At 42.0% G+C, this 26,087-nt stretch overlaps 1 protein-coding gene and 1 long non-coding RNA gene across 4 annotated transcripts; both read left to right on the forward strand.

Annotated features, from left to right (window-relative positions):
- Positions 1–306: 306 nt before the first annotated feature.
- On the forward strand, positions 307–11,090 carry RPP25 (ribonuclease P and MRP subunit p25). The gene is made up of 3 exons (XM_066592398.1): positions 307–597; positions 1,455–1,969; positions 10,730–11,090. The coding sequence occupies exons 2-3, from the start codon at positions 1,456–1,458 to the stop codon at positions 10,795–10,797; spliced, it is 582 nt and encodes a 193-aa protein (XP_066448495.1). The 5' UTR covers positions 307–597; position 1,455; the 3' UTR covers positions 10,798–11,090.
- Positions 11,091–11,896: 806 nt separating this feature from the next.
- Positions 11,897–19,553, forward strand: LOC136612205 (uncharacterized). Of its 3 annotated transcripts, none has more exons than XR_010790369.1 (5): positions 11,897–11,926; positions 12,875–12,902; positions 17,338–17,375; positions 18,500–18,659; positions 19,291–19,553. It is a non-coding gene; the product is annotated as an uncharacterized lncRNA (long non-coding RNA). The 3 variants fall into 3 exon arrangements; XR_010790370.1 differs by lacking the exon at positions 19,291–19,553 and adding an exon at positions 18,944–19,154; XR_010790368.1 differs by lacking the exon at positions 19,291–19,553 and having other exon boundaries at positions 18,500–18,925.
- Positions 19,554–26,087: the final 6,534 nt, after the last annotated feature.

Here is a 26,087-nt window from a genome sequence, read left to right on the forward strand (position 1 = left end):
AGAATATAAAACAGGCAGACAGCGAAGCTGAAAAGAAGGTAAGGGAGTGAAAAGGCAACTTAGACAAGATGATTATACAGCTCTGCTAAGCCTGTCTATATACTAGGGGTATAATTAAAGATAATAATCTCTATGCTCTTCCATTCCACTAGGAAAGTGGTTGAATTGAAGTAGCAGCCCTGATGCTTCTTCCCCTTGCAGAAACTATTGTAGAGAACAGTATAGGAAAGAAGAGGGAGGAGGGTCTGCACTAAGTGCATCAGACACAGCAGTGTGGTTCACAGAGCGAGGAGCACAGAAGGAGAAGTGACAGGAGCTCAACACCTCCCATTTGCTGATAATGCTGGAGGATAGCAGAAAGATCACAAATCCCTCAGCTCGGTAGCACTAGTCAATAGAGACTGGAAAGAGGAGGATGCACAGAGAAGTCATTAAGGAAAAGCAGAAGTTAAGAAATTAAAGGGCAGAAATGCTCTGAATACTTGAAACGCTCCAGGCAACTTTCTGTGAAGTCATATGTCCCTTCTCATTCTACTGACAGCCAGAAATTCACAGAAGAAAGCTTTTCGGAGGAACATAAGGAGCCAAAAGAAGCCAGTAAGTACTTATTTTATTATTTATCACGCATTGTGGATATTTGTGCGGTGCTGTAGAGAGAATGCACTCACTTCAGCCCATGTCTCCCGTGAGACTCATTCACATAGCACAAGTTGACATACTCACATACTTGTGCCGATTTTACTTGAAGCGAAAGAAATATATTATTGTAGTGTAAGAAACGAGACTAGAGGAAATCAAGGAGCTGCTATCTTGGTCAGATTCAAACCCAGGACCCCAGTGCTGCATAGCGACAGTACTACCCACTGAGCCACCAATTTACCATAGATCACCTCCTAGGCTTTATTGGTCTTGCAGTAATTAAATCTGGTAATAACAACACACTGCAATATCAAACCAACTGCAAATACGTTTTTGCAGATGAATCTGCTCTATATTCATGCTTTTAAATTAACTCCGGAGAATCTTAAAGTTAGACAACAATGCAACACAGTAGAAATGTAAAACTCAATTGGCCATAATTATTGTAGAAGTCCTTATATTCATCTTCAGTCTCATGTGCCTTCTGAACATTATTGCTGCTACTATACAATAGCTACTTGCTTTGGTTTTGCACGTTCTTGATAGTTATCATGTTTTACTTGGCTGGACATTCATTGTGTTGTCTTTTGAACATGATGCATGCATTTGCATAGAATGGTTAGCATTCATGTGTTGTCATTGGCAGCTAGAGTTCTTATTCCCACTGGGTTTTCTTAGCAGCTGTCATTCATCTTCCAGCTGAGGTAGATATTCCATCAAAAGGTGACCTCTTTGTTTTAAAATAAATTATTTCTGCTGTAGTTCATTTCTTTCTGTGAAATGACTTCCAAAATATATCCTGTCTCCTTGTACAGAATGGAAAACTTACATCGGGTGCGAATTGTGGTTGAAGATGAAGGAAAAGCTCTACCATTCAAGGACCTTCATCCACATGTAGCCCAGATGAGAGTAAAGGAGGGCAGTAAAATCAGAAATTTAGTTAGATATGCATTAACCTATATGGAGTCAGAAGGAACTGTGCAGATTATATTTGGAGCCTATGGTCAGGCTGTTACTAAAGCTATTACCTGTGCGGAAATACTGAAGAGGCAAGTAGGTGGTCTACACCAAATCACCAAGATACAGTACCAAACTTTACAGGAAGTATGGGAGCAGAGGGGGCCAGTCATTAAGAGCCCAGCCTCCTGTTTAACTGTTTACAAAAATTGCCCTTCCATCTATATACTACTGTCCAAGTATCCTTTGGATCCACAAGAAGATGGCTACCAACCTCCTCAGAATCTTCCTACAGGAGAAACTGGAAAGAGGACATTTGAATCACATGGTTCAACAGATTCCAAAAGGCAAAAGACAAAAGCCAGTAATGAAGGTGAAGGTTGATGAAACTTGCAAGAACATTTTTGTAAAAGTAATATTTTAAGAAGTTCTTTGTTATATACCGATTTAAAGGGATTGTGTAGGATTAGAAAAACATGTCTACTTTCTTCCAAAAACAATGCCACACCTGCCCACAGGTTGTGTGCGATATTGCATCTAGGCCCCTTTCACATGAATAGATGTGAACTACAATACAAGATACAAACCAAGGCCTGGTGAGATGTTGAATCTGAAAGAGTGGAATCTTGTTTTTCTAATCCTGTACAACCCCTTTAACTGGAAACTGCCAGAATGGACTAGAATGCACTGGGCTGCATTGGTGACTAATGCAAGTTCCAAAAAAAACACAATGTTGTAAGCAATGCAGTAATTCTAGAAAGACAAAATTCAGGTTTTTCCTTGGTATCTACCATTTGTTTTATCATTTGATTTTGTTCTAGTTCTCCTCTGTAAAATTTACATAAAAACAATCTTAATCTAGATGACATTTGCATATGAGTGTAATCCTAACTGTAATATGATAGAGTATGTAAGGCACAATACAGCAATTAATATCCAAGTGTAGGCTTAGAAAATTAAACTCTGAAGCTCCTTGACAATGGAGACTCAATCAAAATGACTATTGAAAAAAATGAAAAGTTTTATTTCTTAGGGATTATTTATATGTGAGAACATATGTCAGACCACAAATTTTACCATCTCAAATGGCAATGCAATTTTCTTCATATTGTGCTGCAAGGTTTCCAAAATGCAGTGGCATCCCTTTTAACATTAATGCAGTTGTCTATAGGTAGAAAGCCATATGTAAAGGGCCGAAGGGCCACGTGCTAAAGAATGTATGGAATTTGGCATGGCTAGAGATTGCAGACAGGATAAATGTTTTTTTTTTTTTAATGCTGTAGACTAAGCATTTTCCAAAATGGTCTGAGGATGGCCAAAGTGCAAATTAATGTATAACACTAGCTTTATTGAATATAGTCACTAATCTTCATTTTGCCTGTTAAATGAACAGCTTATAAGGGAGATGGAACAACACCTCTGCAGCGCCGCCTATTGGAAGGCAGCATTCCTGCAAGTCAATATTAGACTCTTTATACGAGCCTTATAACAATCACTGGGAATTGAAAGCATTGTTACAAGGCTTGCATAAAGAGTATAACAGTGACTTGCAGGAATGCTGCCTTCCAATAGGTGGCATTGCAGAGATATTGTCCCATCTCCCTTATTTGCACATTACCCAGAGGAGCATGAATGGCCTTATAAGTCTCCTCACTCACCTTCTAGGTGCTCTCCCTAAGGGGAAAAGATAGAATTCCTGACCATTAACAGCTTATTCATATACAGGTTGGGCCTTTAGCACTGCCCAACTCTGACTGATCCATTCACCTTAAGGTGGTCTATTGGACTGTTAGCATCTACTGTGTAAAATGACACTTGCTAAAATACTATATAAACTAATTTACATAATGTCACACAACAACTACTAAGTTGCTTCTAAATTTGAGGTGGTTACAAAAGCCTTTCCTTTACCTTGATCTGTAAATACAGTAGATGTCCATCATTAAGGATAACGAAGCATTTTCAAGCATTGTTTATTGTACAGAATTGTGGAACCAGAATTAAATCAGCTATAGTACTTTACTAAGCTTTAGTGAGTTGGTTAATTTAGAGAATCCAGTTGGAAAGTACATTCTCTCCCCTAACTCCCAAACTGCAATTTTTAAAGCATCTCTTGTCATTAATCAACATTACAAGTGAGTATATGAAGTTTTGTAATACATCTTATTAAGGAAAGTGACAGATGTCTTATCTTGTAGCAGTCTGTAATTCCCCTTTTACTGCCTGTGTAAATTAATAACCTCCCAAGTCATTATATAGTGGGGTACTCAACTAGTTTTTGTAAAGGTCCAATTACCAAGGTCTGCTGTCAGGTGAAGGTCTCGCAAACCCAAGTAAAAAGGGTTAAAACAAGGCACGGAATTATAATTATATATATATTTTGGTATGAATACGGGAGTACCAAATATGTATAGTATTTTTCCTTACCTTTTTTCACTATAGAACACCTAATTCACCATATATCATCTTTCCATTTTTCTACCAGCAGAGCTGTGTAAGAACTGTTCTTTGCAGAATATGTTGATATTTTCATTTATTCCATTTTAGGGTACGTACAGCTTTTTGAAGGCTTATGAGCCAGGATATCAGTTGTACACAGTAATAGTGATTGCAGTGGCGTTACCTCCAGTGATCATAGGTGAGGTCTCCTCTGATTGGTGGCGTCTCTAATCTATCGGGGTTCAGACTACTCTCATCAGCTACAACTCATCTCTGCACACTCTTCCTATCCTGCTGCTACACCCAACACCTCTCAGTAACTCCCCTATAGCAAAACGTGCCCCTCTGTGGCCTTCTTAGTTATGCTGACTCCCTGTGGTCTCTTTTAGTTATGCTTCCCCCCCCCATCCGTGGCCCTTCATAATTATAGTGATTCCCTGTGGCCCCTTTGGTTATAGTATCCTTCCTCCACTAAATCAACCATCCAGTCCCATGTACAAAACACATTCCTTCTCTTCATCTCCTCCATCATACAGTCCTATGCAAAGAAAGATCACTCCTCTCCCTCCAATTCCAATAATCCGATATAAAAACACCCCACTCTCCACCAATCATCCCCTCTTCCAATCCCAAATAAAAACTCAATGCGCCCCCTACTTTCAGCCCTTCAATATACTCCTCCAACATACAGTCCCATGTAAAACATCTCTCGCACTCCTTTTAGAAGGTCTACGTAAAACATGGATCCAATCTTCTGTCCCGTCCAATGTACAGTCCCATGTAAAATGCTACCTTCCCTCCTTTCACAAGTCCACATATAAATGAGCTGCAACGTCAGTCTCTGTTAGTAAGATCCAACTGAAGGAGTTAGTGAAGGGGAGAGGGGAACTGTTAGCGTCTCCTTCTCCTGGTCCGGACAAGAGGGGTCTAGATAGCTGTCAGCTGAGGTCCACATTCAGCTCCTGGACCGCTCGTTGAGTACTCTGCTATAAAGTATATTTTCAGTACCTTACGCTTCTGGCTGCATTACATCTGATATACAGCCATAAAAAACATGATTGTGATTTTTTTTTTCTACGCTTTAAGTCCATTTCTCGGGGTGAAACACTAAATATCAGATAAATCCTGAACATTGAACAGAGTGGAAGATGAATAAATTGAGAGAATACTATAACTGTCAAAATCCTATTTGAGCTTGACCTTTCTTAGTTGCTGAAAAGGTTTTTTCAGAGTGGAAAAGTACTTTTCAAGCTACAATCATTACAACTGTGCAAGGAATTAGACGCTTGAGTTCACTAAGAGCCTGTGGCCCGCAATACTTTATTACTGGAGCTGTGACTTCTAGCTCAGAGATAAAGCTTCTGTCAGTGTTATTGATGATGGTGTCAGTTGGACTCTGTCTCACAGATTTGCTTGCTAAACTTGCCCTCTGGCCACCAACATTTATAGTTAACCCTCCTACTCGGGCTTTGGGAGTGTAAACAGCCTCACAGATCATGGCTGACGAGTGAAGCCCACTCATTTACAATAGTTTCAGAAAGGACGCAATGGAAAACTGGTTTACTGGGATGAATCGGGCAATGATACTGGTGGAGTATATACAATATGTGGCTGTATACAGGAAAGCATAGAAAGCAAATTTGGGGTGTAGTAGATAGTAAGGAATTAATGAAAATGTATTTGTTGCATGTACATAGATTGTTACAAGATCTCATAGAGATTGCTGTAGTACCGCTCCATACCACCTCAGAGTTGTACAGCGCAGTAAGAGGGCACCCTTAGGCCCCCTGCACACAGGCGGAAATTCTGCGGCGGGATTTCCCGCAGAATTTCCACCCCTGGCCGCTGCCATAGGATTGCATTAGAAAAATGTAATCCTAGGCAGACGGCCGCGATTTGTCCGCGCGAAATCACGCGCGGAAAACAAATTGCGGCATGAAATGTCACTCCCAGGCAGCTGGCTCCGCTCTGTGCACGCGCCCGCTGGACAGCAGCCGGCACATCAAAGAGCCGGAGCTGCCGGAGAGGTCAGTGCTGCGCTGGTCCCTGCAGGGGCTCGGGTCTGGTCCCGCTGCAAAAATTCTCGCAGCGGGATCTGTCTGCAGGTGGCCTTAGGCGTACAGTACTGTGCAAAGCTTTTAAGCAGATGTGGGAAAAATGCTACAAAGTAAGAATTTTTTTTCAAAAATAGAGGGCATCTGATTCGCTTCAAATTCATTCTACGGCAAGACAACAACCCCAAGCATCCAGCCAATGTCATTAAGCGCCATCTTCAGCATAAAGAAGAACAAGAAGTCCTGGAAGTGATGATATGGCCCCCACAGAACTTTGATCTCAATATCATCCAGTCTGTCTGGGAGTATATGAAGAGACATAAAGATTTGAATAAGCTGCGTCCACAGCAGATCTGTGGTTAGTTCTCCAAGATGTTGGAACAACCTCCCTGTCGAGAATCCTTCAAAAACTGTGTGCAAGTATACCTAGAATTGATGCTATTTTGAAGGTAAAGGGTGGTCACACCAAATACTAATTTGATTTTGATTTCTCTTTTGTTCATTTACTTTACATTTTGTTATTTGACAAAAAAAACTAACACTTCTATTATTTAAGCATTCTTAGGCCTCCTGCACACAAAGGATTTGCATTGTGAAATCTGGAGCAGGATTCCACCTCCGGATTCTGCAGCAAATCCAGCCTATAGCATGCAATGACAATCCACAATTTCCTGCCATTGAGAGGAAACCGATTGCAATTTTCCACTTGTGGGTGAGAAATCAAAGCATTTTGTGATTTTGTGCGGGCTACGCACGGCTGGCTTCAATGGAAGCCGTCCATGCAGCGGGATGTCCGCAGTGAGCACTGAGGAAGTACCGCGAGATCCGCCTCATCACAGAGTGCCAGTGGCTACTGCACATGCACGACGGAGTGCCGGCCAGCACATCTGCAGCGCTGAACAGAAGACATCGGACAGGTACGCAGGGGTCACTGGCCAGGCACCGGGTCGAACTCTACTGCGGGAATCCCGAATGCGGGGTCCGACCCGCCCATGTGCGGGAGGCCTTACTTTGCAGCATTTTTCCCACACCTGCCTAAAACATTTGAACAGTACTGTATATAGGGCTACAGTAAGGCCCAATGTCCACGTGCAGATTTTATTTATAAAATCCACACGTGGCCCCCACACGGAAGATCAGTGCATCTTGCTGCCCATAGGGATGCATTAGCATCCGTAGGGCAGCTAAAAGCATGCGGATGGGATTTCTTCCCGGCGTGCGGGTCGCACGCACGGGAAGAAATCGCAGCATGCTCCAATTTCCTGCGGATCTGCCGCATGTATGGCTCCCGCGGCTTTCATTGAAGCCAATGGAAGCCTTCCGTGTCCACGGCGCAGCCACAGCTGTTTTTGTGCTGTGCCACGGATACGCGGGAGAGCAGGAGATTTTTTTAAAAAAAAGCTGTGCATGGCGCATGAACGCAGCACGCTGCCGGCATGCCGAGCACATCCGCCGGCCGGGAGAAAGAAGACCCAGCCTGCAGAGAGGAGAGCCCAGCAGCGTCCGGAGAGGTAAGAAAAATGTATTTTTCCTCTTCATGGCCGCGGGTACGCATGGATTCCACTGCGGGATTCAGCAGTGAAATCCATGCGTGCAAGTGGACATGAGGCCTAACTGTGCACACGAGGCTCCAGACTGGGTGCACACTTGTGTGTTTGGAATCACAATTGCGTTTACAGCAGATAAGATAAATAGTACACAAAATGTACAAGTTTTCAATTGTTATTTAACATCTTTCAACTACAACAAAATTAGCCATAACCTTAAGGCCTCATTCACATGAGCGTATGCGTGTCCCACAGTGCTTTAATGGTCGGTGTGATGCTGGCTCTGCAGGCAGAAAGACGGCAGAGACCCCGTATGGCAGCGAGTGCACTGTGCAGTATGACTCAGTGTTTTTTAATATTCCCCTCTTTGTTTCATAGCGGGCTTGCATATGAATTGCTGCTCATGTGCAATATATTGCGTATGGGCAGCATTGCATACACTGCTCATACCAAAGTATAGGGATCATGCTGCTTGGTACGCCGAAAAATAACACATATTCACTGAAAAAGCCAAAAATACAATACCTGAAGGTCTGCAAAGTACGCCGAAAAATAGAGCATGCTGTGATCTATTTCTCACGTATATCCACATGGAGTGTTTACACGCTAATGTGAACGGATCCATGAAAGTCCATTTACCTTCATTAACTCAATTTGGCTGTATCTCATGGGTGTAATATGCGCAGAAATCACGTTTGTGTGAATGAGCCCTAAGCGCTTCTTTAGACGACAGTGATTTTGTCCGTTTTGTGGCCGTGAAAATCACCATTGATTGTAATGGTTTCATTTTTACTAGCGGGATTCTCGCATGTTAATACTACGCACGAGAAAAGATAGGCCTTGCTCAATCTTTCTCGCACATAGTTTTTCTACAAGAAAGATAGGGCAGGACGTATCTTCCCACTTTTTTTCAAACTCACACGCAATAGCGCGGAGTTTGAATAGTTAAAACAAAAACACTAGTACATGCGCTAATAGGCTCTGTAGCGGCAAGCATATTAACACATGCATCCGTCTGTCTAAGCCCTAAGGCAAAGGTGCGCAACTTGTGGTCCACAGCTCACATGCAGCCTGTGATGCCATTCTGGGTGGCTCTCAATCATCAGGATAGAGATGTGCCTGTCTGAAGCTTGGTAGTTTAACTCCTCAAGGACCAGAGTCAGGGGCGTAACTATAGGGGATGCCGTCAGTAGGACAGGAGAATGTTATCAGGCAGAGTAAAGAGGGGTTTAGTTTAGGAGCAGTGGTCTGCCACCCTGAAGTGGCGCATTTTTAGAGCATGCCTGAAGTTGGGTGAGTCAAGGATTGCCCAGATAGTTTGGGGTAGCGCGTTCCAGAGCACAGGTGCTGCTCTGGGGAAGTCTTGGAGGCGGGAATGAGAGATTCGAGTTAAAGGTGCACTTAATCTAATTTTGTTAGCGGAGTGGAGGGCGCGGGCTGGGTGGTGGATTAAGATGATGGAGGCAATGTAGGGCGGCACGGTGCTATGTAGAGCTATGTGGATGAGGGTAGTGAGTTTGAATTGAATTCTATATTTGATGGGCAGCCAGTGCAGTGAATGGCACAGGGCAGAGGCGTCAGAGTAGCTCAGCTTTCATTTCTGAAATTGCTCTGGTGAAACGAAAGCTGCGTTGTGATTGGTTGCTGCCGTTTAGACAAATGAGGCCCACTGTATATCAACACAAAATCTAATATTATGCTATTAATTTAGCCAATACTGCAATGCTGTTTTTAATAATAAGGAAAACTGTAACAACCTCTAAATTGAAATGATCAGCCTTTATAGAAAGAAGTCCATTCCGGCATTTTAAGCATCGGTATATGCCTATGAAATGAAAGCTAGAAAACGGCAATCAGGAGAGTGTTTTTTTTTCTGTAAGGTTATTTTTGCTTCAGCTCTTTCAATGCGTATGAAAACAAAAGCACAATCACAGTTCCATCATCTTGCAATTATTCAAATACCAGTTTACGGTGACTGAAAATCTGAATATGCAGACAATGACTGTGATTGTATAAAAGATAGGAGGCATCTATATTAAATGCACCATGTTCTGTAAATACCATCTTGATGGAGCTTTTCTGCAAAATCGTTCTGTTTTTGCTTCTTCTTTCCATAAAACTGTAAGAAGTGCATTTTTCAGGAAATAAAGATAAGAGATTACAAAAACCGGATTATTACACCAGAAGACAATTGACTATTGGAGAATGTTTCCCAGTTCACAGCTGCAATACAGAGATAGGAGGATAGAGATTTTAATCCGATTCCTGATCAGCCCCTGCGTTTTATTGTGTGCCAAGCCCCGAAGGACATTGCAGGCATACAATATCTCAATGTCTTCGAAGAATGAAGATAGAACGAGCTGCATAACACAGATTATACTGGAATTCCTTTAGGACTTCCAATATTTTATAGCCAGTAAGGATCACATTAAACCTTTGTATTGATTGTCAGAATTCTGGGATGATATTAGTGCTGTCAAATAAGAATTAACTACTGTAAAAGTACTGTAAAATTTGCATTTTCTGTGTTTTTTCATTTTTATTGCAAAGCAATCAATCTGTATTTAGAGGAGACGTGTTTTTTTTTGTGCTCACTGTTAGGGTAGTTTTACACCTGCGCCCAGGGTTCTGTTTTTCTGCGCCATTTGGGGAGCAGGAAAGGGGAATCCCCACAGCCAAACGGCTCAGTCTTAGGACGTAACCGAACATCGCGGAACGGACCTCATTGACTATAATAGGGTCTGTTCAGTTTCCGCTCAGCTGCCTGGCTTTTAGCCAGGAGAAAAACCACTGCATGCAGCACTTTGAGCCAGAACCTCTAAACGGAGGTTCTAATGCAGTTGTGAAACCATCTGATCTAGGGATTTTAATCACGCTTTGCAACTGCTCCTTTGTTAATACGTCATGTCAATGCACCTCGAATGAAAAAGCAACCTTGTAACCTATCTTGATTAAAAAATAAAACGTGCATATAGCATCTACACAAACTTATGTGTCTCCATGATTACAGACTACAACTAAAATCCGTGTACAGTCTGATCTTGTAGGCGTGTCTTGCTAACCTTCTATCTTCCCCTCTTGTACTGTCTGTAGGTTACCAAGAAGAGGAGGCAGAAGAAGTGGAGGAACCCCTTGACTGCTCCACTGTCAGCTGGACATAATCAGGACGTGGCTGTAGACAACAGGGGGTGTGTGGGAAGATATGTACATATTTTATATCATAGTAACAAAGTAACATAGTATGTTAGGCCGAATGAAGACAACGTTCATCTAGTTCAGCCTGCTTTTATAGTTCCTACCTGTCTGTAAGACCCGGATCAACAATCTGCTGGTCACCTAAAATTCATATCCTGTAATATCCTTCCGCTCTAGAAAGACATCTAGCACCCTCTTAAATTCCTCTATGGATTTTGCCATCACCACGTCCTCGGGCAGAGGTCTCACTGCTCTTACAGTAAAGAACCCTTTTCTGTGTTGGTGATGAAACCTGCTTTCTTCTAGATGTAGAGGATGCCCTCTTGTTACCGTCACAGTCCTGGGTATAAACAGATCATGGGAGAGATCCTTGTATTGTCCCCTAATGTATTTATACATAGTTATTTGGTCGCCCCCTTAGCCGTCTTTTTTCCAGGGTAAATAATCCCAATTTTGATAGCCTCTCTGGGTATTCCAGTCCTTCCATTTCATGTATTAATTTAGTTGCCCTTCTTTGAACCCCCTCAAGCACTGCAACATCTTTCCTGAGCACCGATGTCCAGAACTCTACACAGTACTCCATGTGGGGCCTGACAAGTGCCTTATATAGTGGGAGGATAATGTTCTCATCCCTCACCCCTATACCTCTTTTAATGCACCCCAAGACTCTATTGGCTTTTGCAGCAGCTGACTGGCATTGGTTACTCCAGTTTAATCTACAATCTACTAGTACCCCCAGGTCTTTTTCCATATCACTTCTCCCTAGCAGTACCCCATTTAGTGTATATTGGTAACATCCGTTTTTGCTGCCCATGTACATAACCTTACATTTATCAACATTGAACTTTATTTGCCATTTTTCTGCCCAAGCCCCCATCTTATCTAGGTCCGTTTGTAGCCGCACCTTGTCCTCCATTGCATCAATCCATTGCATATATCTTGTATAATTTTGTATCGTCTGCAAATATTGATATTTTACTGTGCAGCCCCTCTATCAGGTCGTTGATAAATATATTGAACAGATCATTGAATACTACTCACACACAAGGCTGCGCTCACACGACCGAGTGTGCTGCCAGCGCCGTGTATTTCGAGGTGAGGGGGAACGCTGTAAATACTAAAATCAGCAAGGCTTCCACAGCTGATTCCTGGTCAAAATCCGCACCTATGGTGTAGACTTTGACATGGGTCTTCGTGCGGAAATGTTGCAGAATTTGCCATGGAATTTTGCGCAGCTGATATTCTGCCCGTGTGAGCATACACTCAGGCTGTATTCACATGCCCATTATTTGTAATGTGTTTATTTACATAGACGTTTGCTGTGATTTTTAATTTCTCCTATTGAAATAACACGCGATTGCATGTTCTTCGATGGGATGTGTCTTTCTTGCAAACACATTCTTCTCACATGGAGAATCACATTTACCAGCGATATATTGGTTTCAGTTTGTCCGTGTGAATACAGTCTAAGGGCTCATTCATATTAGCGTATTTTTACGTGCGTAATATACGCAGTGAATAGAACCCATTGATTTCAATGGGTTTGTTCACATGTGAGTATGTTTTCGTGCGCTGTTCGGTCGATGTTTGACGATATTCGGTCAAGACAGAGCATACTGCAGATTTAGAAATTTGCAGTATGACTATAAATCTGTGAGTGAATGTAATTTGTTAAAACTGTATTTATTACTTTGTACTGTACTTTGTTGTGGGATTTCAGCGTGAATTGTGCAGCCAAAATTCTGCAACAATTCCACTATGAAACAAATCTCATCTATTTATTTACCTAGAATTGCGATTAGGCAACTATTATTCTATTTTCTAATAAACGTCATTTTGTAAATATAGCATAACCTTTATTTATCCCTCTATAAAAAATGTGTAATGCAATAATAAGTGAAATACAATATTTGCTTATTCTATATGTAGCTCTGAGTGTAATAAATGTAATAGATTATATGTAGATCTTACTTTATTATATGGCTCTTTCTCTTAATACGGAGCTCAGATGATGTGTTTAATTATTCCGCTTCTCATTCACAGCTACAGTTTTTCATGGGTTTATCATAAGGTAAACAGACCACTATTTTACAATATATAGTACACAAACTCACTCTGACATGTTTTGCAGAATATAATGGCATCTTCAGGGGTATGTGGGGCCTCATGGAATTGACAGAGAAAGTTTATAGACTTATAAAGCCTTGGTTGCAGTGTCACAACTAATCTCAGCTAATTGTATCATATAAGATAGCATTATGTATAAGGCAGAAAAATCTGGGTCTCCCACGTATTATGCTACTGTGCTGGCACCCTTGTTGGTCCCTGGGCCTTTGGTTGTGTTGCACCACAGTTCCTGCTGTGGGGGAGCAGAAGAGCGGAGAAGCAGAAAAGCAGTGATAGCTAAGGCTGGTCTGTTGTGAGGCCTGTCTGTCCTTTAACCGAGTTGCAAAGACGAGGAGGAAAGAAAACAGTGGTGTATGTGTGCTTCATTGTGGTGCTCAGGTGCAGTATCTGAGAATGCTACTGGAAATAATTTGTACCGTTAGGCTGCTCACGCAACATTGGAGGCAAAAGCGGGTATTGAGTGTGGTGATTGTGCGGAATGCACGCAACATCTTGACAATTTATGATTGTTTTACTGAGAGATGCCACAATGCTGCAAAGATGTTGGCGAAATTTGCTCATTCATCTCGTCCTGCAACCCTGGTGAGAAATATTGATAAAACATTACATTTGCCTCCTCTGATGGGCCTTTTAACATGTTATCTCACTCTGTTATTGAGGATAAACATGGCCCTGCTTTATATGCTTCATCTGCCTCTGCAAATACTCTTATGCAGGCCATTTTAGCACAACCCAGTGCGATATGCAAAATGCTACACAAAGTGAACCTACCCTAGATTATGTATTTCTACCTGTGACTAAAAGCAATACTGTTTTGGCTTCCCTGTCTGCTCAGGTTGGTAGCCAGAAAGAGGATATTGGATTTATGAGACATGATTTGCAGAAAGTTACTGAGAGACTGTCTAAAACAGAGACATGTATTAATGAAATGGAAGACAAAATTCTTCCTATGCATGATACAACTAGTAAATGCGAGCAGTCTGTCCGTACTTTGCAATCTAAAATAGATGATCTGGAAAACAGACTAAGGAGAAATAATTTGTGACTGGTGGGGATACCAGAAAAGATGGAAGGATTGTATCCAAAATAATGTTTTGAGGGATGACTGTTTGGGTTATTCTGAAAAGCTATGGCCAAATGTTCCATAACGATTGTGTATAACATCAGAGAAGGTAGGCAGACCTGTAGAGTTCTGTTTTTTAAAAGGAAAATGGTTCAAATAAAAGGCCGTTGGTCTTTACCTGTGCTGTGGGGTCAGAATATAGGGCCATAACTTTACCCAGGAACCTTGGGTCTAAGCCAACTTGCTCTAGATGACAGAGTGTAGGAAATCCCAGTGCACCTGATAAAATGCCTTTTCAGCATCAACAGAGAGCAAACATAGCAGTTGCTTTATGTTTGAGGCTCTCGATAACAGCAGGTTTTTTGGTGTTATCCTTGGCATCCCTGCCTGTAAGGAAACCCACTTCATCATTGTGGAAGATCGAGGGTAGAAGATGACCCAACCTCTTTGTCAGAATTTTGGAAAACTATTTGACATCAATATTAATCAATGAGATGGGGCGATAATTTCCACATATCAGTATATCCTTTATTGGCTTGGGGATCATTGTGATATGGGCCATTAACGACTGATGTGGTAATGGAAAAGCTATGGACATTCAATTAAACATTGATGTCAGGAAGGGAGAGAGCAGCTCACGAAATTGTTTAAAGAATCCATCAGAGCCGCGGGATTTACCCGCTGGGGATCCTTTAATGACTTCCTCTACCTCTTCTTTAGATATTTCTCTTTCCAAGAGACCACATATTATTCAGGAATCGGGGGGAGGGCAATTTTTTGCCTGTAAGATTGGAAACGTGCGCGCAGGGCTTCTGGTGCTATATCATCAAATTGGCCTTTAATTTGATATAGCTCCCAATAGACTCGAAAGGTGTCCGCTATTTTAATTGGGTAATACATTTTAGGCCCCAATTTCTCGTTTATGGAGGGTATAAAGCCGTGGCCCCTACTAGTATGAAGGAGATGTGCAAAGGGGCTTCCACATTTGTTATAGTCTTTATAGCAGTATCTTTTGAGTAGGTCGCGGGACCATAGATATTTTTGATCTATTTTCCTTTGGCTCGGGTGCAATTGACAATTTTGTCTGATGATCCGAGAGTTCTTTGACACTGAATGAGTTAAGAAATGCAGTAGCAACACTTCCTAATGAAAAGTCGCCTGGGTTGGATGGCCTTTCAAATTAATTTTTTAAGCACTACCAGGATATACATCTGCCAATTTTATTGATGGTGTTAAATGAATCATTGCATGAAGTCATACTTCCACCATCAATGAGAGATGTTATGTTTGTCTTAATGCCTAAACTGCGAAAGATTTTGTCTCTTCCTGATTCCTATTGTCCAATATCTCTGTTGACCAATGATGTTAAAATCTTGACGAAGGTACTTGCAAATAGATTACATTTAGTAATGGCTAATTTAATACATGAAAGTCCTGCTTTATGCCAAACAAATCAACTGCTATTAATTATGGAGGTCATACCTGAATCTTCAGGTGAATCATCGGGTTTGTGAGAACAAGGCTGTTTTACATTGCTAAAGCTTTTGACAGTGTCGAGTGGAATTACTTGTCGGCAATTCGTTCTAGGAGGCGTTTTGGTGAGATAATTTGGGCATGGGTTTAACAGCTCTATTCAATTCCAGGGGCATGAGTGAGGGTAAATGGTCATATTTTGGGACTGATGATGTTAGAGAGAGGAACAAGGCAGTGGTGTCACCGTTCCCTCTTCTCTTTTCCTTGGCAATCGAGCCCTTAGCTGGTTTGATAAGGCAATAACCTGATATAGTTGGATTGCAGAATGCAGAAATTGAGAAATGTATCTCATCATATGTGAATGATGTATTGTCTATCTATTTATTGTCTTATCGTAATACATTGAAGTTGTTTAACATGGGTATTAGATTAACCTCAGACTGTCAGAAATGTTACATGGATACTGCAGATAGAAAGCTTATGGTCTGCGATTGTGTAAAATTGTGTGAATTTTGGAATGGGGTACTAGGGATAAGTAATAAAATCTATATTGTCGATATTATTGATAGGTTTACTGTTTTGGAAATTCAAAGAGCATTGCAGCGTTGGATGCAGCTTTCACCCCTGACAGAAGTCACAAAGATAAGAGAGGTTGTAACCTTGGAATGGAGGGTGTATCATAAAAGAAGCTATTTGATTACGTTTGAAGAAATTTGGGGAAGATGATCTGATGTGTGTAGTGAATGCTTCGTGTTGAGCGCTGGTGGCGTTGAAGTGTTGCTACATGCATTTATCTGCAATGCATGATAAATATGTGTCCACACTGGAAGGTGCTGTAAGTTCATTTGAATCACCAGATGAATTAGCACATCTGAAAGCACAGGACTCAGGAAAGTGTAAAGAATTTTTTTCTTTTTGTCAAGCAAAGCTCAGAATATACATTGCCATTTTGGATTGGGACTTGATCCTTCGTCAGGTAAGTGATAATAAAATGCTTATAAATCAGGCTCTGAGCTGTATTCATTGACAAAGTAAAAATAAATCTTTATATTTACACAAGTCCTGTGCCTTTAGAAATGCCAACTCATCTGGTGGTCCAACTGAACTTACACTATCTGCACAGCTGAAAGAACCTTAGGCCTCTTGTCCATGGGGAAAATCAGGCCCGCTACGGATTCTCCATGGAGAATCCGTAGCGGGTCCCTCCTGCCCCGCGGACATGAGGGCTGAAAATAAGAATAAATTCACCTGCTGCGGTCCGTGCGTGTCTTCCTTCCTTCCTTCGCGGCCAAATCATCTTTCTTCGGCCTGGCGGATGTGCTCGGCACGTCGGCTGCGTGCCGCGCGCATGCGCCCGGCACATCCGCCAGGCCGAAGAAAGAAGTTTCCGGCCACGAAGGAAGGAAGACCTGCATCGCCCGGAGCAGGTGAATTTAATTCAGGCGCTGGTCTCCTGCGGATCCGGACAGCTTCCATAGGCTTCAATAGAAGCCTGCGGGAGCTGTCCCCTCGGGAGACCCGCACCTAAATAGAGCATTTCCTGATTTTTTCCAGCACGCGGGACCTGCGCCTGCAGGGAAAAATGACATCCGCAGGTATTTAACTACCTGCGGGTGTCTAATGCATCCCTATGGGGCGCGGATCCGCGTGCAGGAAAAACACTGCAGATTTAAAATCCGAATTTGCCCGTGGACATGAGGCCTTAATCTCACTAAACCTGCAAAGTCACATGATTTCCGTATAATTGGCAATCCTGTACATGAAGCACCTTCCATATTTTTCATATTTGCATTGGAGGTGAAGAGCTTTTGTAATTTTTATTTTATGATTTTTCATTTTATAGGAAGGAGAAAAATGATCGCTTTTAATTTGGGGAACCAGGTATTTACATTTGGCACCATTTTGGTCATTTTAGTAAAGAACACATAATTATTTCACTTCTTTGTCACATTACTAAGGACAGCTTATGGACACTACAGCCTTGTTCAGAAGAATTGCAGCCATCAAAAAGCTGTTTTAAATAGACTGTGTACTTGAAGGGGTTAATGCTGCCATGTGAAAAACCAAGTGAGTCCTGATTGGTGGGGAGTCCCAGTTAGGGCCATCACTGTTCTGGCAGTTGGACCCAAATGATCTGACAATGATGGATTATCTAAGTGACAGGTTCACCTCATCAGCCATCAATATAAAGTGTATAGAGACGAGTTTGATGCAAATACTAGATTATGGTGTATGCTCAGTCTAATATGTTAAAAGTGTTTTCAGGGGCATTTACTATTGATGAACTATCCTCGGCACTTCGCCAATCAGCTAACCATCCACCCCACTGTTGATGCCTTTCTATTATACTTCCAGCACTGACCCCAATGCATGCGACCAGCTCCGCTGCACTGACAGTAGGTCAGAAGATCAGCTGAATGGCGGGGATCCCAGGCGGCACACCCCCACCAATCAAATACTTTTGACCTATCCTGAGGATAGGTCATAAATAGTAATTGTCTGTAAAACCCTATTGAAGTAATCCCTTAATTTAGGGTATACGCAAGGGGTTTTAAAGACACATCAACCTGGTATGCCTAATTATCTATATGGTACACTGAAGAAGAGCACAACATGGAGCAATTAGGTCTTGTTCCAAAACTCTTCTGAAGTAAGTAGCCCACTCACAATGGTTTGTTTTTTTATTGCAAAAAAGTAGAACAAAGAAGTCTATAATAGACTAATCATTAACTACGTTATCCCTTTTTGCAGTCTTAAAATACTAAATTATTATAAAAAGTTTGAGAATATGTAATATGATGGTACTTTGATAAGTACAAAAATGTGGTTATGACTAAATATGTTCTACAAGAAACGTTCAACCTTCCTCCCTCCCAAGCATCAAGGACACACTGTTTTCACAAGCTTTAGAATACAGATTAACCTTTTGAACAACAAGTGTAACATATCACCTTAATTCTTTCACATCTTCCCCCCTTTTGATTACACTTTTATTCTCAAACCAGGTATATCCCATGGGCTAGTACCAGAAGGGGGACTTCAGTTCTTCACCTTCCTGGAGCTTGTCTGCAGGCAGAACTTGTCTTCACTCCATTTCCCAATTTGAGAACTCCTCTGGGTTAGAGGAACCGTGAGCACTGGATGACACAGATTAGTTGTGATGGGGTGAGAAACTTCACAGGGGCATGCCTTGGGCGCACAACTTTGGTAACTCATTGATTTGTTTGACACATTGTAAGCAAATAAGGTATACAAACCATTAAGGTTTTAAATGCAACATAAACAAGCTAAGCATAGTAATAATATTTGGCATAAAGCTTGAACTATACCCATAATACATCCTCCGATTGATTTGAACCAATTACTGGGATTGAATACTGCAAATGTATCACTCCACCATGTATTCTTCTTTTGCTTATGTTCTTTAGATCATTTATCTCTCATTTCAGCCACTATCTACACACTACCTTTAACTTGAATATTACCTTCAGGATTCGCATAATAGCAAGTTGGTCCTATAATTTAGCACATCCCATCCTAAGCAGCTGTAAGGTAATGCATTACTATGGTATGTTGATTGGTTACCACAATAAACTGGACTTTTACCACATTAGTTTCATTGACTAATCCCAATGCTACAAATATCTGGTCAGGTAGAATCAGTGGCTTCTACTAATTCATCCCACATCCGCATAAGCATTGGATAGAATTCAGAAATAAATATAGCATAAAAGCACTGTTTTGTCGTCTTATAGTTCTTATAAATGTCTCAGTCCTTGTGCAATCATTCTTCCAGCTGCATACCTTTTGACAAGTAAGGGGAGGCCTAATGATCCGCATCCTCCAGTGAGTGAAGATAAAGGTCTTATAGTTGTCCATTGGAAAAGACTACTTTGCTCCATAAGACTGCCATATCAGACACACTTCAGGTCTGTCTTAGGCTGGAGTACATTTTGGCTGTGTCTCTTTGTCAGAGATGAGTCATCTTGCAAAGAGGAGAAGTGCTTGTAAGTATCAGACTGGCATAATTGATAGGTCTACTGCTATGAAAAGAAACATAAGCTGTAAATATTTTCAGTATACATCTGATAAAATCTTAATGAAAAAATAATAAACATAAAATTATTTAACATATTTATACATACAGACAAAAGAAGAAGCCAACCTATGGCGGGTTGCACAAGACTGCAATGCAGACTTGAAAGTTTTTACAAATAAGCTGGTGTCATCTCAATCAAAACAATAAAATCCTTTAACAGTCCTTCAGGCACATCTGTAGCAAATACCCATAAGGGTGCCTACCCACTAGCGATATTTTTTCTTGAAAGAACCTCGCTCTTCGCAGTGCAGAGAAAACTCTGCGATATTGTTCAGTGTTGTCAATGGGGCCGGCGGCAGCAGCGCATCCCCACTGAACACATAGGGAGTATATTGCAAACTTCTGCCATAGCTGTGACAGCTATGGCAGAGGATACCTTCATCCCCGCGATCTATCAGGTCAGGACATCTGTACCACCTGGAAAGAAGCTTAAAGTTTTTCTCTTGTGCCACACAAGCCAAGGGTAATTTGTACACAAACATGAAAGCCCTCTCCCAATGAGAGTCCTGCAACTCCAAAGCCAGATCCCTCTCCCAACCCCGATGTACCGTGGGAGGCCCTGCGTGAGCATCTCCAGAATGATCTGATAAATAATTTAATAACGGTGAAGCAGAGTCGTGCTGTTATCAATATGTGAACTAAGTTATAATTCCATGAAAATCATCTAGCAATGCCCCTGACTTAGTTTTATAGAGTTTGACTTTAAATCACCATCAAATGCAGGTGCTTCTTACCATTCTTCTGTGCACAGTTTGTGCCTCCTGTGTGGAGCACAACTCTTTACCAGGGGCCCGGCCAAATAAAAATCTCAAAGGATTAAATGACATCTTTTCATTAGATGTGGTTCTGATGGAGTATATTTAATAAGTAGACATTTTTTCATGGTTTCTGTTTATCCTCTTTGGCCTTGCTAATCTTAAATGTTGAGGCTCCATTGAGTCTATCCTTACCTCTACTTTGTGTTTGATATGAAGTGTGAGACACTTGCACAATCATCAAGAAATCTATTAACAAAATGTGGTCCCTATTACCCTCTATTACCTCAGAGAACTTCATATTGACATACTACCTCAGACAATAGCTACTTAGCCATATTCTTTTCTGTAGCTATGTTTACAACCTAAAAAATGAAGATACTATGCTACACATTACTTCTTTTGATTGGTGATTTGGTCCGTGGCTCAAATGTGACATCATAGATTAGAGTGTTCAGGGGAGACACAGGTGTTTACCTTTCCTCCAGACTTCACTCTCATCAGTCTTTGCACCTTTTTTGTGCCACTCCTCTTTTTCTCTCTTTGAACCCTGTTCCTGCAATATAGACAACAAAGAGATATTCGTGCCCGGTTCGGTTGTAACCAGGTTAATGACAGTAACCTCATTGAAGGGAAGTCAAGCCCCTGTTTTGGCTGCTGCGTCTGCTCTCCAGTTCTCTATGGCCTCAGAACTTGTTTCCTTCGTATGAGCTTGGACTTTGAAGATGGCTACCTGTTTGGGTAGAATTAGTGCCGACAGCAAGTTTAATACAGCTTCTGCATTTCTGTTTGGTTTGCCCGTGGACCCCACAAAGCTTCTACTATGCCAATTGGCCCATAATTGCTGGAAATGCTCAAAGAGTACTTGGACCTTGTGTGTAGCTTACAGTCTTACCTCCAGCCATCTTACATGCCTCAGTGAGTGCCTTCAGCTCTACCTCCTGGGCTGACATCCTAGGTAGGAGTGGTTGTCATAGTAGTACTTCAAGTTGCAAGGCGAGTGCACATCCAGTCTTGCATGACCCATCTTTGCAATATCTGAAGCTATCTACAAAAAACTTAAACATAATTGAATTCTCTTTAACATTTATTCATTTTCTGATTTCATAAGCTAAAGGCAGGTGTAGTCGTAACTATCTTTCTGCTTACTCCTTGCTTCTTCCCCTTTCCTTCCCACACAGTTTTTTTTAACCCATATAGGTGGGTTGAACACAAAACATTTCCTAATGGTGAGATTAGATAGGATTAGGAGAGCACCCTTGTATTTAGTGAGCCTAGCAGCAGAAAGGTACTGGCACTACTACAAGAAAGGGGTCAGTGTCTACATATATATATTCCACTCAAATGTAAATAGGCTTCATGTCAGAGAAATCCTACCTGTTTTTCCATCCTCACCTTACATTACTTAGCTCCACCCCTTGTGGTCTGGCTAACTGTTTGGGCGTGTCTCTCCCAGTCCATGCCCAGCCATCCAATGGTATACATGAACCATATAACTTATACAGACAGATAACAAACGACACATATATGGGCCCTTCACACACACAAATTCACAAAAATAACAAATCTGCATTAGTAGTGATCAAATAACAAGATCAGATTGAACAAAAATGATATCCTATCTGTTGTGCAGCAATCTCACAGGTTCTCAGTGTACAGTTTCTCTGAACCACACTCTGCTCTCTGGCTGGAACGCACCCCTCCCACTGAAATATACCTTATCTCTTGAAGACATTGAAAAAATAATTGACTCTTTCTAGGCAAGTAATGGATTTCAATGTTTTTCTCCTCATTTCTACATGCTCTGACCATAATCTCACATTTTTCCAAGCAGGGACTTCTATATGAAGCCTTTCATTCTGCCTTTACAGTCACTTGAAAAATATTCTCTATCTATCCATATCCAAACATCCAGGCTTTGGCAGACACATCTTTTGGCACTACTGGAGTGCACTTTTCCAAGAATAACTGAGCTTCACCTCCACTGGGTCATCTTCTTTCTCCTTCGGACACTTATTTACTCTCTGCAGACAAGCTGCAGATGCAAATTTCATTCCCCCAATGATTAATTACTTAATAAAATCATTTAATTTGTTAAACCGGTATTGCGCTAATTCAGAATCCCTGCTGCAATGCCGAATGACTGCATAATGGACACTTCCCTGAAGTATTTTAATCCATTGGTCTGGAATCCCAGATTCCGATTATAGCAATCTGGCAATCAGGTAGCCATTAGACTGAATAAACACAAAATTACCAGTATGAAACCGAAACTTCGACACAATGTACATCTACATTTATTTGTTCAGATTATTCACATGTCTTCTTTACCATTACAAACAAGTCTGATTAGTCTACCTCAAGCATAGGCTCTATGTGTTATCACCCAGATTCACCAGACAAAAGAGATTTCTCCCTATTCTAGTGTTTCTGTGAGGGCACACAGGGTTACTGAGATCAGCCACTATATTTCAGCTCAGGTCTGTCTTTGTATCACAATCTCACACTGTAAACACACTGTGCACACAGCTAACTCATGCACACAATATAAACTGGTTGGTTATATGACAAGCGACATAAAAACTGAAAACCGTACCTTCCAAAGACAGCAGACAAACAAACACACATGAGAAACAATGGTCTTCCCTTACGGTGTGGATTTGTAATTGCCTGGTGTCCACGGTCCAGAGACCTTGACGGACCTTGGAACATTCCAACTGCCCACATTCTCCACCAGAAATGTTGAAGTAATCCCTTAATTTAGGTGATACTTAAGAGGTACCAAAGCCTCATTAACCAGGTATACCCAAATGTCTGTACGGTGCACACAAGAATGCAACATGGAACAATTAGGTCTTGTTCCAAAGCTTTTCTGACGGAAGTAGATCACTCACAACGGTTTTTATTGCAAAAAGTAGATCCATATATTTCTTTTTTAAAACAAAAAACATATCTAATTTAAGAAAACGGATCTGTAAAAAAATTGGATAGTTTGTTTTGCATCAATTAGACATCCATTATGATAATTTTTTAACAGATATTCTTTGTTTGAAATGTAGCTTTATTTTACAATTGTGCACGAGAAGCAGAATACAAACAGAATAGTTTCTGTTTGTGTCCTTTCTAGAGATGAGCGATCACGCTCGTTTAAGGTTGCTGCTCGATCGAGTAGCAGTCTTATCGAGTAACTGTGTACTCGCCCGAGCAGCATCCAGGGGGAGAGTGAGAGAGATATCGTTAGTCTTCTGTTCAGCTCACTGAAAAGGAACAACCGCAGAGCGGCTTTTCGCTCAGGAGCTGCAGAATCAATGAGTGACTACCTGTTTACAGTGAATGGAGGTGGGCTGGAGCGGTAGTCGCTGGTACGACTGTTGGGCGTTTATGCACCTGACGGTTGTACAGTGCCAAGGTGCCTTTAGGATGGAACAAAAAACAAAATGCTGATGTGAACCCAGTTCACACGTTTATGTGAACCGTACATTAAGGGCTTATTCACAAGACCGTATGCGCAAAAACGCTTGCCGCAGCACAACGGGTTTGCGCATGAATGATGTTTTTAAGGTTGTCTGCGCATATGACTGTACATTTTACGCACACAGCGCCAGTACACACGCACACAGTACACCCTTTCCGTGGATTAAAATGCTAATTAGCCTAATAAGGTCCAGATGTGTTCTTTTCACTGTGTTTTGCGCAGTGTCACACCCTTCCCCTTACGTATTTGCGCACCTCTCATAGACTTCTTTGGGGATTTTGCTGCACAATACGCAGGAAGATAAAATGGGTCCTACTTTTTTCTGTGCACACAAAATGCACGCATGAGAACCCATGTTGCGTGCACAGATTTATATCTACACAAACATGGTAAAGCCCCGAGGGCTCCTTTACTCGAGTGGGTTTGCGCACGCAAAATCTGTGTGCGCTAAACACTGAGAATAGAGCCCATTACTTTCAATGGGTTTATTCTTTTACGCGTGTTTTGTGCGCTCGCAAAAAAGTAAGACCTGCTCTATCTTTCTGTGCAGCAAATATTGAAGTCTATGGCAGGTGCACAAATGCACGAGGGTAAGGGTGTGACTGCGCAAAATGCAGAAAAAAAACGCTGGCCCTTATAAGACTTTGATACTATTCAATTCCACGGAAAGGGTCTATCACACACGAGAGTGAACTTGCCCTAAAAATCAGGCCTCTTTCACATGGCGACGCTATATCGCTCCGAGAAAATCGCATCAGTGGTCTGTGCGGTATCGCGGCGATATTGTTTTTGTGTGTCGCTACAAAATCGCGCTCTTTTGCTGGGATTTTCAGGGTGGAGGGGTGGGCTTAAAATATAAGCCATACCCCAAAAATAAGCCCTAGCTGCATACAAAAATTTTAAAAAACCCAAAACAAATACATCACAGCCACTGTTCACTCTGCCGCGTCTTCTCTGCAGGTCCACAGCACTTGATGGTAGTATTCTCTCAGCGCTTCCTGGTCAGGGATTCAATTCCCCGCCTCCAGGAAGTTCTGGCTGTGATTGGTTCTCGAGCGCTGTGGCTCAGACAATCAGAGCCAGCGCTCAATTAACCAATCACAGCCGGCACTTCCTGGAGGCGGGGAATCAGACCCTGATTATAGCCCTCTCCACACCTCATTCATGCGCAAATACGCTGTGCTGCCTCGAGCGTATTTGCGCAAATGGTTGTGTCAATCCGCCCTGAGGGCTCTTTCACACAGATGCTGTGATTTTCAGCCGTCCATGTCACGGCCACAGCGCAAACGAAAATCACATGAATGAGAGGCAGCCGTGACCAAGCCATGGCTGCATCTCCCGTTTATGCGCCCGTTCAGATGGCCAAGTGTGTATACGCCGCACCAGGAATACCGTTGGGCGAAGGGAGAGAGTTTAGCTCTGCTAAACTCCCTCCCCCTCTCTGCCCCTTGCCGGCTGTCTGCAAACGGAGGGGGCGGGAGCTAGTGTGCTAATCTCCCACCCCATCCCTTTTTCAGCAGCTTTCATAGGAGCCTAATGGACCGGCTGCCATATTATGGCCGAAAGATAGTTCCAGAACTATCTTTTTAGGCCGGCGTAAAAACAGCCAACCGGAATGCGCGCAGTATGTGCTATCTTTAGCAGCCGGCTGTTTTTATGCACCGCAAAAACGGCCATCTGAACTGAGGCATTGGAAGCCAATGCTTCAGATAGTAGCGTATATCGGCCGGCCGTGAAAATGGGGCCAATATACGCTCGTGTGAATAAGGGCTCTTTCACACGGCCATATACGTTTTTACGTTTTCTTGTCCACGCCATACAATTACATGAACGGACATTTTTTCTGTTATCACAGGCAGCGTTTTCTCGTCCATTCACATGATCAGGAGCGACGTTTTTAGAGAAAAAATATGTTGCACCTCGGAAAATCTTCGGGATGCCTTCCAATGCCTATAAGCTTTTTGCAGCATTGGATGTTGCTAAAATGCCTCGCCCTCCCTTTCTTTGCCCAGCTCCCATAGGAGTCTATGGGAGCTGCCGCCATATATCGGGCAAAAGATAGTTCCAGAACTATCTTTTTGCCCACTGTATATGCATTGGTGCGTATTTCTGTCACAAATTTTCCATTTTTCATGGTGCACATTTTTTATGCGCCGTATATTAGCCCGTGAGAACGAATACATTAGAGACCAATGCCTCAGACGGTCATGTATATTGGTCGGCCATAAAAACTTTGCCATTTATGCGCCCGTGTGAATGAAGCC

Source organism: Eleutherodactylus coqui, chromosome 2 (genome assembly GCF_035609145.1).
Source record: "Eleutherodactylus coqui strain aEleCoq1 chromosome 2, aEleCoq1.hap1, whole genome shotgun sequence".
Taxonomy (NCBI): Eukaryota; Metazoa; Chordata; class Amphibia; order Anura; family Eleutherodactylidae; genus Eleutherodactylus; species Eleutherodactylus coqui.

Bases quoted from the DNA above. Each gene is read 5' to 3' on its own strand.
- RPP25 (XM_066592398.1), top strand. From the start codon at position 1,456: ATGGAAAACTTACATCGGGTGCGAATTGTGGTTGAAGATGAAGGAAAA. The intron at 1,970-10,729 runs GTGAAGGTTGAT...TACTGTCTGTAG, and splicing joins GACAAAAGCCAGTAATGAAG to GTTACCAAGAAGAGGAGGCA.